General features: G+C 49.6%; 1 protein-coding gene across 2 annotated transcripts in view; it reads left to right on the top strand.

Annotated features, from left to right (window-relative positions):
* MXRA8 (matrix remodeling associated 8) overlaps positions 1–15,050 on the top strand; it is a 50,244-nt gene that overhangs the window by 33,528 nt on the left and 1,666 nt on the right. For both annotated transcript variants that reach the window (XM_025198127.1, XM_014517538.2), the window contains 6 exons: positions 599–704; positions 2,135–2,587; positions 11,414–11,572; positions 12,212–12,242; positions 13,633–13,709; positions 14,883–14,960. In XM_025198127.1, coding sequence (XP_025053912.1) covers positions 599–704; positions 2,135–2,587; positions 11,414–11,572; positions 12,212–12,242; positions 13,633–13,709; positions 14,883–14,960 — 904 coding nt within the window. The remainder of the gene's footprint in view (positions 1–598; positions 705–2,134; positions 2,588–11,413; positions 11,573–12,211; positions 12,243–13,632; positions 13,710–14,882; positions 14,961–15,050) is intronic.

The raw sequence follows: 15,050 nt of genomic DNA, 5'->3' as shown, positions 1-15,050 counted from the left end.
CCTTTTTGCTTCTGCAAGAGCTCAGCTCCATGAGTGAATGGGTCTGTCCATGAGAGCTATTGTTTTGCTGAGCCTTTCCAATAGGAATGTCAGCCTGATGATATCATTTGAGACATAGGTTTCTAGACCACACGTGAAGGATGTCCGTTTTAAAACAGAAGCTCCTCTTGCAACCGCTCTGAGAGTCTTAGGCTATGTGCACTCTACAAACTTTCCCTGCCTGGCAGTGGGGCCCTCAGACCTGCCGTGCTGCACCACACGCACTAATCCTGAACCAAAGCAGTGCAGTTTAGTCTGTACCATTCCAGTGAGCTAACTAGCTTTGTGGACTGACAGTACCAGTTGGCCCATCTATGCTACCATGCGCACTTGGTTTCTTGCAGGGGCTTTCAGGCCTCCGGAGCTGCAGTATGAGGCCTTAATCACTCTGCACCACATCCTCTACAACTGTCACTCAAATACAGATGACAGTTAATGCACCTGAACAAGAACGGTTCATTGTACCAGACCCTGTTTAACCAAATTTAAGTCAGTGTGCATAAACAACCTAAACCAATTGTCAGCTTGACATTAACAGTCATTTTCCCATCCTTCTGTGCTAGATCTCGCTGAGAGTGACAAAGGCATCTACTCCTGCAACCTCCACCATCACTACTGCCACCTGTATAAGACGGTGAAAATCCAGCTGGACGTCACCAAGAAAGGTAAAGGTGCATGCGCTGATGTGGGAGACGGGTTTTGTTTCCTTGCTGCAGGGGGCCTTGGTCAGGCAAAAACTCTGGGTACCAAGAGCCCTATGGCATGTGTATTGCCCACTTTAGTCCCAATCCAGCCCAGCACTTTGGGCAGGGGGATCTCTGCTCCTGACGCTGTGTCGTTGACATGAGGAGCAGGGATCCGCACAAGAGGCAGGGTTCTACCCATATGGCAGGCCCTGCTGGACTGGGACATCCTTCCAGCAAGTGAACCCATTGCTGTACATCAGGAGCCATCTGTGCTCACTGCAGCATCTCCCTGTGTCCCAGGCCTCCATTTTATTTGAAGCATTTATCCGTGAGCCCATCTCCTGGCTTACTGGGCTCACACCAAACCATGAAAGTGACCTATTATATTAAATGCTTATGATGGACCCCCTCCCCCCCTCCCCACCCACCCAGATTAACTCCCTGGCCTGTTTCTGCCCCAACCCACCATTAGAGAAACCTCCTCAGCAACAGCAAGTCTGGCCCAAAAGACCTGTCTGGCACCATGGTCTCCAAAGTTACCACTCCACCGTGACAAAGGAAGCCCCCGCTAGCGAGCATGCCTTGCATCCAGGCTAGACAGCAAAGTTCCTTGGAGCTGCCAGTGACAGGACCTTGTCTGACCTCAGTGGTTGAGATGGAGATGCCCACCCTCCTTTCCTGCTAGCCTCCACCTTGTCAGGATAGAGCACCAGGAAAGAGATGAACCTGCCTATGATAAGGAGGCAGCAAAGCACTTAGTGCTTTTATCAACCTTATAGGAGGCAAGGGGATGGAATACAGAAGGGGCTGCATCATTTCTTATGTTCAGTCCCCAAGTTTTCCTTGATTCAGTCTGCCTCCATGAGCCCCCATCTGCTTATCAGCAAGAACAGAGCACAAAGCAGTGATCCTGCAGCTTCTCCAGTAATTAGGGCATTTGTGGGCAGCAAAGCATTTCCTGGAAGGAAACTGCATAAGGCATTTGGAGAATTGGGATGCAGCACATTGAGGCTGAAGGCTATTATTCTTAACCCATGCTTGGTCTCTGGAGGGAGAACAGCCCTCTGTCTTTGTAGAGCTAGGCATGGACTGCTAGCTACAAGGGAGGTAGGATGGCCCCGAGGACGGTCCACTGGCCTGGTGGGCAACCTGGCTTCAGCTCCTAGCACTTCCACACCTGTACCCAACCTGGTCTGACTTTGAGAGAGTCATTTTGCCTCTGAGCTTGTGAAGCCCATTGAGATCCTTGGTAGGAAGGTGCTATAAGAGTGCACTGGATGACAGGGAGGCTGCCGTATTACTGGGGGCAGGGGAATAAAATTAAAATGAGGGTGCACATGCAGAGCTGTGTGTAGGTGAAGTACAGCTGCAGTGTATTCACCTGGCTGCCCCCTATGTTGTTCCTGCAGCCAAGGCAGTGAAGAATTATTGGGATGGTGAGAAGGAGGTGCTTGTGGCCCTGCGGGGCAGCACAGTGGTGCTCTCCTGCGTCAACCGGGACCATATCTGGACTGAGCGACACAGCGAGGAGGAGCAGCAGGTTGTCCACTGGGACAGGCAGCCCCCAGGGGTCCCACACGACCGAGCCGACCGCCTCATTGACCTGTACGCCTCCGGCGAGGGCCGTTCCTATGGGCCGCTCTTCATCCAACAGAGGATGAACATCACCGAGACTGCCTTTGCCCTGGGTGACTTCTCGCTGAAGATCTCGGCCCTGGAGAATGCGGACGAGGGCACATACTCCTGCCACCTCCACCATCACTACTGTGGCCTGCACGAACGCAGGATCTTCCGGGTCTCTGTGAGTGAGCCGGTGAAGAAGGTGGTGAACCTCACTAACCACAACACAGCCCCAGCTCTAGGTAGGTGGCCATGGAAGGGGAGGTTCTTCTGCACGGGCATGAGCTGAACGACTACTGTACCAGCCATGAATTCAGTGAGGGTAGCTAGAAGGGAAGGCAAGGCAGGCCTGTGGCCCAGCTTCCCTCCAGCTCAAAGGGACAGACATAGAAATAACTCTGCCAAGTCGTCTCTGCTCCCACAGCAGTCCTGGGTCCTGCCTGGGCAGGCCAGAGACAGGGAGGGGTATGACCAATGCACATCTCTGCCCTCATAATTTAGCATCTCTGCAAAAGTCACGTGAGCATCCCCTAAAGTATCCCTTAGGGCTTCCTCAGACTGAACCAGGGGCTGCAACCCCCTGCAGATGAGGCTCAAACTATCACTCTTCTATCAATGTCTGGCTTCAGAGAAGTACCCTCCCTATGTCCTGATGTTGGTGGGTGGCAAACATTGCTGCTTGAGGAAGACACTTCTGCACAGAGCAGAGGCTATGGCAAACCCTGGGGAGCTGTGGTGTGCCTGCCTCAGCACATTTACCATTTTGCACTTCCATGTTTTTGTCTGGAGCAAGTCACCATGTGACAGCTTTCCCAGCCCCCAAACCAACCCTCTCATCACTGGTAATCCCCCCTCTTTCTTCCCCCCAGCAATACAACCCCAGAGTTTAATAACATTTGAGCCTTCTGGGTATAGTTCCTTATTAACAGTGTAAAATATTCATCATGGTTGAATATTTATTGGCTGCTTAATACTGAATTTAAACATGCTTCATCCATTTTTAAACAGATCTAGTCTGCATTAGCAATAGGCTTTCCCCAGTTGCCAAGGCCTGAGCCTTTCCACAGGGACACAGGCCAGCGTCCAGAAAATGCAGGCACTATCAACTAGAGATGGCTGAGGGGACACAGCTTACAGAGAGGCTGGACATTCATACATCAATCTCTCTGTCTGTGCCCTTTAAGCTGGCATTTCTTGGCACGGGGAGCCACATCCAGCTGATATCAGTCTGAGGGATTGTCCAGCAAGAAGTAAGGTGTGTTTCTGTAGTTACTTGCACTAGTCTGGTACTGAACAGGGTCTGCCTGGGCAAGTGTTTGAGAAACCTTGAGAGTGGATAAAACCTGTTTCATGTGGCAGGACTCTCTCGCTAGTCATGCATCTTGCATCAGGGATCCAGCATGGCCCTAGCAGCAAGCTCATCACCAGTGTCTTGGCCAGCTGTGTTCGTTACATTGCACTGGTTGATGGCTTTGCTCTCCTGATGGTAATTCCAGTATGTGTAATTGCTGACTGACTCTGGGTAATCACATTACGCTTCCTTTTGCTGTCCCGTGGTCACACCAAATGCATCTTCTGCTCTGGTTCCTCCGAGCTCTTGCTTTAGCATTGCTGCATGCCATCCAGTGGCTGCTGGTCTCACCCCAGCACTAGAGGCTGGTAAAGTGGTATCTGCAGAGTTTGCATTTCAGTGTAAGTCTGTTATGTACTTTGGGCTGGAAGGTGCTATCTATATGCAAGGTAATATCGATAGCATTGGTAAGAAACCCCACTTTTGGGTTTGTGACAGGCAAGAAGCATGAATGAATGAATGATTCCGAGGGGAGACAGACAGAGATCCCTAATTCAGACTGGAGCAACAAACTGTCTTTCTGCCCGGTGTTAAATGGAGTTTCATTTCACTTCAGCAAATGGGATCACCAGAGCTTTTCCTTGGGACACTTTTATGTGTTGTTACAGTGCGTGGCAGTGAATACAAAAGAGCTGCTCTTCTTCCCTTGTTTTGAATGACGTCAGATGGAGGGGTGGGCTCATAGGCCTTATGGTGCACTTCAGTCACGCGAGCGGCAATGATGTCTAAGCTTTGGAGCTGGGGATCAGGATACCTGGGCTCTGTTATGGCCATGCCACAGTGACTTGCTTTGTCACTTGAAACAGATCAGTTGGGTCGCCCTTGCAGCCCTTGCTCTTGTGGGGTAGGGGTGATTTCCCTGCGCCTGTGTGGAATGAAGGCAAAATTTCCTTGCCTTGCAGAGGCGATGTGATCTTTCACTGGCTAATATTCCTGAAGCACTTTGAGATCTCGGATAAAGGGTGTGCAGCATGACCCAGAGAAATAGCAGAAAAGGGTGCATCTAGCTTTTTGAAGACATTGGTCCTAACTCATTCATTGGGCTCTTCTGGTCAGTGCCAGAAAGAGCAGATTGAACCCACTCTGGTGCATTGGCAGCCTTCCCAGTGACTGCAGCAGAAGGAGAATCAGGCCTAAGATTGTGCCGTTCCTCCTCTCCATTACAAGAGCATGTAAATGGAGGTTCTTTGTTCAGAGCCCTTACTTAGCATCTCTATGAGGAGGATCCCTGATGGCTTCTTTGTGTACAGGCCCTGATCCAAAGACCACTGCCTACAGTAGGGTTTGGCCTGGGCTGGGCAAGCAGGAGCTGTGTGAGAAGGGCTTGGGCCCCCTGGGAGGGAGTGCTTATCCGGCCTGACAACGCTGCACTGAGAATCCGAGTTGATGGGAATTTGGAAGAAGCTGAAACGTTTCATGTGCCTGTTCCAAGCCCTTTCCTGGTAAGCAGCTTGCTCCTGCTTCCAGAGCAGAGGGAAAGGCCATCGCCAAAGCCCTGCTCTTTGATGGGCCAGAGGAATAAAAGATACCCCAAATAAGCCTAAATGTTAGGAGATAACAAACCCAGAGCAGTGATCTTTCTCATTGAACAGCTCTGGTCCCAGGCGTTGCGCCAAGGCCTGGAGCCATTTTCAGGCAGGAAACTTCATCTTCCTATTAAATATAAACTTAGGCTCTGTTCTGCTCTGGGTCACATTTGTGTAAGTCTGGAGCAAGCCCATTAATTTCAGTGGTGTAACACTGGATTTGCATTGATGTAACTGAGAGAAGAATCAGGGTCTTTTATCTCTGTTGCTCATTGCAGAATAGTTCACAGATTCATGCTCATTCCCCTTTTGGCATTTGGAAATATAAGGCCAGATCCTCAACTGATGCACTTTGGTGTAGCTGTATTGACTTCAGAACCTAAACCTGCAACTAGTTACCATGATAAGGTGCCTAACTTTAATCACACCGGGTGCTCCGAGTGGAAATGCTGGAATGGGTAAATCTATATGCGTGCTTCAGTTTCGCAGAGTAGGGGGTCAAAGTTTGCATGCAGTAAAAGCATCTGGATTCCATGTTTCTACACATCAGTTCCGTACTAAAATAATTGGCTCTGTTGGGATCACCAAATGATTCCCTTATGTCATGCATCTTGGCTTGGGATTTGCCAAGTGATGGCGCTCATCTTTTAATCTGAACCTAAACATTTATCCCATTTCAGGGAGAGGGAGGAATTCAGCTGTCAGCTAAAATCAGTTCTCTGTTAACCCTCACTTTGAGGTAAGTAGGCTAGAAAAGTGCAGTCGGCAGCAGCCAGCTCCACTGATTTGAAGGCTGGAAGGGACCTTTCTGATTATCCATTCTGACTGCTGTGGAATTTGCCCAGTAAGAATATTCTGCCTTTGGAGAGAGCAAAACCTCTGGTCTCAGTTTTCCCTGTGGGTATATGTGGGATGTTTAACTACATGTAACAAGCTGTTTTCATTGAAATTGTAAAAGCTGCCTTGAAATTCTTCTGTTCCCATCAGGGTTTGCACAAGTTTTCTGTTGAAGAATGTAATTTTGGGGCAGCATACTGCATTGTTTAAACAAATCAACAGTGAAGGAAGCAAATGGATCCTTCTTTCCCCCTCCTGTTACTTTTCTACTGCTGAGGGACATGAAATGCTGAGTTTTGTTTGCTGGGGGTACACTCAAATGCATCCTTTTATCAACAGAAACTCAGCACATGGTAAATCAGTGCTGATCGCTCCCCATAGCAGCCCTGAGAAATGAGCACAAAAACTAACAGCCATCGTGAGACCTCTTTTGTCCAGAGTGGTGCTCTGAACTTCAGCAAGGAGAGCCATATCCATAGGGCAAAATGGCTATGAGATGGTAGCAGCTGAAACAGAGCAGAAAGGTTAATTCTGGGGTGGGGGAACAACTAAAGCAGATTATTCAGTGGACATCAGATGCTTCGTTTTGGATACGGATGCTAGGTTACATTCATGGCTGGCCCCCAGTGCTTTAACCTGGGTTTATGAAACTCCCTCTGGACATCAGTGGTGTGCTACGCCGTACCTGTGTTAAGGATCCATCGGCAGGGATTGGACAGCAGGGTTTGGAGCCTCGTGCGTCGCCATCAGTTAGCCTGATTTGTGAGAGCACCAGCTTAGTGACTCTTTCACTGCTGGCTATGTTGGCAGTGGCTTGTTTGGATGAACTGTGCAAAATGTTTTGGGGAATTTGGGAATGACGAACTGGCTTGCATAATCCAGCAAGTTTGGGTCTTGCTCCTAGCAGAAAGTTGCATCACCAAAGCTTACACCTGGGTGCAAAACTAAGCTACAGAAGAAAATGTGCTAGAAACTAGATAGAGACGTGTTCCTGGCTCTGTCACCGGGCTTCCGAGTGACCTTGGCCAGCCTCAGTTTCTCTACTGAAAAATGCTTTGAGATCTATTGAAGAAAAGTGCTGCATAACCTACGGGAGTTAGTATTGCCTCATAATATAAACCACAAGAAGCCCAAAGCCCTTTCAAAGAGGCTCCATCACTCGCTATGTGGTTGAAATTCCTGGAGTTGACAGCAATTGAAGTCCTCCCCTGTCCAGCGGGCGATAGCATGGGAAGGCAAGAGCAGCTGCATTTACAAAGGCTGGCACCTGGCTCCAACATCTGCCCGCACGGTTGCTGCCTCTGCACAGCAGCCACGGCAGCCTTTAATAATCCCAAGATTTGTTACAGCCCAACTGCTGTTTACCGTGTTTACAGCTCTTCAAGCAAGTGTTTTATTTTCGGCCTGACTGTGGTGACAAAAGCTACTCAGTCCATCCCCGGCAGTGCCAGCCAGCAGCTGCCAGCACAGCATCGAGCAACAGCAGTAAAAGAGGGAAGGGCAAGCCGATCCGACCAGACAGCACTCACTGAGCCTCTTGCTTTTCCAGTCTTGCTGCTGGCATCAGCAAGGCCCAGGTTTGGCTTGCAGCTTTTTGGCCCCATCTACCACAATATGTTTCTTTTCTTTCCTTTTTTTACAAACAAAACAAACTCCCGTGTCCCATAGCCAAGAGCCGTCTGAATTTCAGCAGTGCCTCTCATGCCAGGCTTGTGAGGGCTTCACGGTATTTAAGTAACATTCTTAGCAGTTATAGAGAAAATCAGCCATCTCCCCCTCCTTGACATGTGGAAACTGAGACGCACAACAGCGTAAAGATGATATTTGTCTTAGATGATTTTAATGGTCCTTTCTCTGCATGTCTACTCTCCCAGGAATGAAAGACCCGTCCCCCCTGTCTAAAGTTGTCATGAGAGTGAATTGCATGTTGAGGACTGGATCTGACTTTGTCTGCAGCTTGAGGGTGTCTGATGGTCTGGTCCAACCCATTGAAACCAGAGGCCCATCTTAGGAAGTTTGGAGCTGAATCTGTCCTCCTGGGAGGTTCAGGTGCATTCAGGTCCAGGATATGCGTTTTTAGGCCCATGTCTAACCACATTTTTTTCACAAAGTTTAATGAAGACTAACAAGTGCTTGTGAGTCTGTCCATCTTGCTCTGCCTCTAGGTCATGGGTTCCCAGAATCCCAACCTTTTTATGCTGTGGACCGGCAAACTGTGGACCAGCAGTGACCAGCATACTGCGGGCAGGCAGCCAACCCTTTTTTATACTCAGTATAAAATACTTACACTTTTATACTCAGTATAAAAAAAAGGCTGCCGGTCCTCAGCATGCCAATCACTTCTGGACTTCCAGTCCGGCAGCCAACCCTTCTCTGGGGAGAAGGGTTGGGAACCCCTGCTGTAGGTACCAGAACACTTTGCTGCTTTCAGCAACACGTTAGTCCCAATTTATTTCCCAGATCGTAATGATTTATGCCTCATGACAAGAAGATGAAAATGAAGGCTGAATCCGGCCTTGGCCAGGCTGATCCGACAGGAGGAGATCGGAAACTTCATCCCTTCTGCAACCTGTAGAGCATCATGAGAGGAAAACAGCTAACATCCGAGGAAAGGACCTTGAGGTCCCCTGCAACCCACTGATCCCATTAGTCTAACTCGCCAGCCTGTGTACCGCAGCCTCAGCAGGACACAGCCTGCGGGCTAGGGCTATGTCTGGCTGCCAGTCGCACATACCGCCGTCATTAGGAAGCACCACCCAAGCACTCTGCATTGATGCTCAGGGGAGCAGCGTAGCGCTTGACCTGGCCCCACCTCACCGAGTTCTTCCTTCTTAGTAGGAGTTTCTCTCACCGAGCGAACACCAGAGAAATTCCTCTTACCTATTCCCTGCCTCCCCCAAGATCTAACCCAGAGACAACTATAAGGTTTCCTGATTCCTCACTGCCTTAATTTTCCATTTGAATCTAGTTTAGTGTGTGTCAGTCCCCAGGAGCCCTGGATCACTCGAGTGTTTAATTAAAGTTTGGCTGATTGACTCAGTGGGCTATTTAAATTAGGCCTGCTGTAATTGGGGTTCTGGACAGAGCCAGGCACAGTCCGCACTCTCGGTGGTTCGTTAATTGTAGGGGATATGGAGTTTCTGGACCTTGACTGTGTTTGCAATGGAGCTGAATAGTTCAGAGCCTTCCCAAACGGCCTGAAAAGCAAAACCAGCTGTTGGAGTTATGATGAACTCACTGGCGAGGCTCCGCAGTGACATTCTTGTTGCAGGCGATCATCTTGGCCCTTCAGGGATACCGGGGGCAGCACTTCACTTAAGGCAGAACGACTGAGAAGGCGTCAGGGTGATCAGCCTGTGCTAGCAAAGCTGGGGCAGCTTGGGTCAGATCCCGGGGGGTTGTGTGCAAAGTAAAACAAATTGCGGGGGGGCTTCAGCATCATCCTGGGAACCATTTAGTCTGGGCCACACAGTTGCTGCCCGATTTGGCACAGCCCCTGCTTTGGACAGATGCAGGCTGCAAGCGTCAGCAGAAGGATGGAGTTTCTTCCTGGGCAGGGGGAAGTGTGCGTGGCTCCCGGGAGCTCATTTGTTTGTGCCTTAACTCCTGGTCTCACACGTACGCAAGCAAACTTGCAGAGGAAACTCTGAGCCATGTTCTGCTCTCACTCATGCTGTCTATGCCAAGCTAGGCAGCCCACATTCCCACCTCAAGAGGGATGGGGGGCAGCAGTGAACAGAATTTGATCCCAAGCTGATTATCAAGCGTGCACTGGGGAAGCAGAGGGACGGGAAGTTTGCCATGCAGCGGCAGTAGCCTCCAAGGTAAATCCAGGATTCCAGGCTCCTAAGTCCCCGCATTAGCCATTAACAAACTCAGCCTGGATAGACTAAAAGGCACAGTCACTGTATGGAGGTCTCTCCCTTCCTTTTCCCTTCTCCTCTGGCACTGTCTGGGGAGGTGACTCCAGAGAGGCCTGTAGGTTAGATTTCCTGCCTGGTGCCTGCCTGGTGCTGTGTGGGCTCCCCCCGTCTCCAGGAGAAAGTCTCCCTTTGAACTCTGCTTGCAAGGGAAGTCTCCCCCTCCCCAGCTCACCGGGCATGGGGGCTTTGCCGTCTCTCCCCTGGTGGGATCTATTGTGCCCCTGACTCTTGCAAGCAGACTTGGCTCTGAGTTTTTATGTCTGTTTTCTGTTTTTGAAAGCATGGCCCCATAGCTCCAGGCTGACAGAGACCTTCCACATACAGAGGCTTAATTTTTTTCCCCCCCTTCTCTGCGTGGAGAAAGAGAAATCTGACCTGGGAAGTGCTGTGCCCAGGGACAGTCTCCTGGCTTGTTCTTTAATATGTATTTTATTTCCCTTAAAAGAAAACTCATTCTTTGGCATCAGCCATTCCTTCCGCTCCATAAGTTATGCCACTTGGCAGGACCGGGCTGCTCATACTCACGCTGTCTGGGGCTAGAGTAGTGCTGTGCGGGTGTCTGCAGGGAGCAGGAGGGGTAGCTGCGGCCTCACCCAGCAACACCTGGTTGTCTTGCCAGGCCCCGCGCTGGGCTCCCCTCATGCACTCGGTCAGAGCAGCACGCCAAGCACGGGAGTCAGCAGCACGGGCTGCAGCCTGCTCCCCCGTGCAATCCCAGGAATTTTAAACACATGGGGATGTTGAGAGGACTATTGAAATGTGGTGTGGCAGAGAGGGACGAAGGTCTCGCAGTGCATGTGTTGGTATGGATCTCACAGGGTTGGGGGCCAGTTCCAGCCTCTGGCTGACCTTGTTATCTCTTGGTAACTCAGCTCCTCCCTGCCAAATGGGAAGAACGATCCTCTCATGGTGTGGTCTGGGTTGTGAACTGCCCAAAGAGGTGAGAGGGGATGTGTACAGCTCCTAGGAGAGTGAGGCCTGACCTCAGTCAATGCCTCCCAGTGTTGCCCAACAGGGAAGTATTAACAGAGGAGCTGACTGCTGTCCCACTGGGCTTTGAGGTCGAGTCCCAGGTTTTAGCTTGTCCCTTTGTACCAAGGGGGCAAGCCACCAAAATGCCAGCTCTGGAAGCAGATCTAACATGAGAGGGTGTTGAAATAGGGGCTGCCTTTGTCTGAAGGCACCCAAGAATACATGAGGATCACCTGCCCCTTCCTCCCTGAAATGCAGCTACTTCAGTGCTAGCCACTCTACACCCCTCGGGATCTACCAGAGGGTGTGAAGAATAACTCCTCTCATTGAACACGCTCTTAGCTCCTTAAAAAATGGCCTTTGAACAGAGTGTCAGACAGGACCTGTCAGTGCTTTGCTTTGCTCCATGTGATGCCTGCTGTTGTCTTAGTCTATCCTGCTGTCTCCCTCCAATCCTAGACCCCAACATCATCAAGAGCCATAACGTGATAAATGTCATCATCCCCGAGAGCCGGGCACACTTCATCCAGCAGCTGGGCTACATCCTGGCCACACTGTTCCTCTTCATCATCCTCCTCATCATTGTTGTCTTCATCACCCGCAAGCGCCGGCGGAGAGGTGAGCATGGCACTGGCAAGGAGTGGCGAGAGCTGCAGGAGTGTTTCCATGGTCAGGGTCCCAGCAAGCAAATCCACCCTGGTGCCGAGCCTAGTGCTGGGGGCAACAAGGTCTTGTGCGGTACCTGGGAGTTCTTGCAGGAGGTGGCGCTGAGAGACTCTTCGTTGACATGGCTATAAAAAACCATCAGGGTCTGATTTCACTTTTTGCTTATCCAGATGTAAATCAGCAGTAACTCCAGGGCAGCCAGCTGGCACTTGAGAGCAGGCAGTACCGGGGATGTGGTGTAGACATGTTTAAGGCTAATCAAAGTGTCAGTGGCATCCACGGCCTTGCATGGACCCTCAGCACTGCAGTAAATACCAGAGATGAGTGAAGACTAGTCATCACTCATCCTGGGAGCCCTAGAGATGAGGGGGAAGTTGGATGGTGCACTGGAGTGATGAGGCTGGGATGTGTTCAGGAAGGGAATGCAACTGGGCTGGGGAAGACGTGGGTCTTTTGAGAGCACCGTGATAAGAAATACTGCGTGAGGGCTAGATGTCATTGTTTTTCTTCATCCCCACCAGTCCCAGGAGTGGGTGAGAATGGGTGGATTGCATAAAATTGCTCATTGTGTGCATCTCTTCCCCCCTCTAGGCTACGAGTACAATGTGAAGAAACACGGAGAGTAAGTTGGGATCTGCTTTAAGGGAATAAAATACCGAATGGGGTGAAAGGTTGCATCTTAAAGAACGTGGTCCCAGCATCAGCTGCTATGCAGTGGGGGTACTTCTACTCACTTTGGAAGAGCTTGGCACCACTAGAGGATGCGACTGTGATGTACGCAGCCACATAATAAGCATATCATTTGTTAGGACTGCTACTACCTCGTAGTTGACTTGCCTGCAATGTCCCATAATTGTTACTGTTACTGTGTACTTGGGGCTGCATGCACAGAAAATAATGGTGCATCCTGGCAAGTAGCTTTGATCTTTCCAAAGCATAAAAGGAGGTGTTGGAGCAGGCTTGGCAACTGGATTTCTTCCGCCCTAATACACTAGGGACTGATCCACCAGTGAATAATGCTTCATTAGCGATGAAGTAGAGGCAAAACTGTTTACTTCTGCTGCAAACACTCCCGTGGTTATCCTAGAATCAGGCCTGACTCCATTCCCCAGAGCTAGCCTTGGGTTTTCTTTGTATTTTGACCCATTTCCATGGCTTATGATTATCTATTTGTTCTCTGTAAAGGAAAACAGACATTTAAATGATATGGGATGGAAAAGCTGGTGGCTCATCCATTGGTCTCAGAGAAGGAAATGATGACTTCAGCAGGAGGGTGCACCCTTTCATCAAGAACCCTTTGTCTTGTGTCTTGTCCTCTCCTTGGAAGATGTTATAGAATTTAACAGGAATATTATTCTTAATTATTATCTGCATTAGAATAGCACTGTGAGGTCCCATTTGAGTGCCATGGCTGATCATGCTGGGTGATGTACATACACATGGAGAGAAACTGCCTGTTGCAAAGATCTTGCAGCCTAAATAGACAATACAGACAAAGGAAGAGGGGAAATGGAGGCACTAAGAGGTGAAGTGACTTGCAGAAGGTCATGCAACAGTCCAGTAGCAAGGACAGGATTAGTATGGGAGCTTCCTGACCACTGGAACATGTCATCTCCCACCTGTCCTGCAGCAGCCACGACATTTTGAGATGAACTCTATAATATTATAGTATCAACAAGCTTTAAGCAGCATTTCCATTACATTTCTTAGGACTTTTCCATTTGGGTCACATCTAAAGGTTAAGATGATGACAGAACTATTAAAATAGTCATTTTTAAAAGGTGAAATTACAAAGAAAGATTGAACCACAGATCTCCCATTATCTTCAGTATGGGTGGTACAGCTAAAATCCTCTACAGTCACCAGCAGAATTGTAAATGGCTGGAAGATGGGAATCAGAAGTGATGGGAGAGGGATGATGGGAAGAGAAAAATGACCTGCAAGCATGAACAGAGCCCATGGCACCAGACATAGAAAGTATGTGACAATTTCTTTCTTGTTCACTTTATCAGGAAAGATGTGAATCTCAAAGAATTTACGGCCGACACAACGGACCTGACCCGGTATAAGGGTGAAGACATAAGGCTGGGTAAGTGTTGGGTCAGGAAGCATCTCAAGCAACACCTTTCAACCCATGGGCCAAAACTCATCACAACTGAGTTTTCCCCAAGGGTTAGGCACCAGATTCTTATTCACTTCAGTGAGGGTTGAACTTCCAAAATCTTTTGGCAGCTTCGGGAATCGCCACCCACAAGCTTGGGTGAGGAGGGGGCTTGAGATGATGGGGATTTTAAGTGTTTTATGGTTTTTGGTGGAAACCAGGTGAAGCTCTGTGGTTTCACTCTTGGATTTGGAAGTATGATGGTCCTACTTTATTGGGTCTCCCACCCAAGAATCTCAAAGCATTTTGATGTCACGGGAACCATCATGCCCATGTCAGAGACTGGCAAAAAGCGGTATAAACCAACTGAGTAGCTTCTCCAAGGGTACACTGTGAGTCACTGAGAAGGACATCCCATCCTGGTTCATCAGTTCCCAGCTCTGTCTACAACACCTCAGCGCCTGTCCCAGGGGAATGTGTGAGGAGTTGTTGACTGGGAGGAAGGAGAGCCATGAGCTAGTTCCAATCCCTGCCTCCGGTCTTCCACACTAGGAAATTTTACTCAGCCGCTTGTGATGAAATCTTGTGCACCATCGTGCTGATCCTGGGGCGCTTATTTGGCAGTGGAGGAAGAGAACACAGGGTGTATCCTATGAGGAGGGGTTGGGAGGGTTGTAGAAGGGGAAAGATTCAGAATCTCTGCAGTGGAGCTCAAGGTCGCTCAAAAGATGCTGAAATGAAGGGAAGCAAGTAAGACCCAGTGGTGGTTGACTGCATGGTTGTATGTGCATGCTGACTGACAGTGACTGACAGCATCTTCCTGCGGGCGCATCTTATGAGACTTCCCCTATGAACAAAATACCTTAAATATCTCTGTCAGGGAAGGCCTCCACTTGGTTTGTCCAGAGCCTTCTGCTGCAGACAAAGGCATCAGGGGTAATTACTAAAGGCAGGAAACCAAAGTACTTGTACTCAATTAAGCTGGGGTATCTGATTTCTCCTTGCCCAGCAGCTGAGTAACTCCCTGGTATGACAGGTCCAGAGAGGCAGGCAGAATGCTCTTCAGGGCAGAAGTCATGCCGTGGTCCCCCTGCAGAGCTTAGTTTTCTCCTATTTCCTTGGTGGAAGCCAGGATCTGACTTGCACTCCTTCCTTGTGCAGATTACAAAAACAACATACTGAAGGAGAAGGCCGAGCAAGCCAGGACCCTCCCAGCAAAGAACATCGACTTAGACAAAGGTAATAATGACCTGTAGGCAGGATGGTCTTGGCGGCAGGGAGGAGGAGGGGAGCATCACGCCATAATGCCAGCAGACCAAGCCACAGCTG

The sequence above is a fragment of the Alligator sinensis genome, unplaced genomic scaffold, assembly GCF_000455745.1.
Source record: "Alligator sinensis unplaced genomic scaffold, ASM45574v1 scaffold569_1, whole genome shotgun sequence".
NCBI lineage: Eukaryota > Metazoa > Chordata > Crocodylia > Alligatoridae > Alligator > Alligator sinensis.
This window is presented reverse-complemented; position numbering and strand designations above follow the sequence as displayed.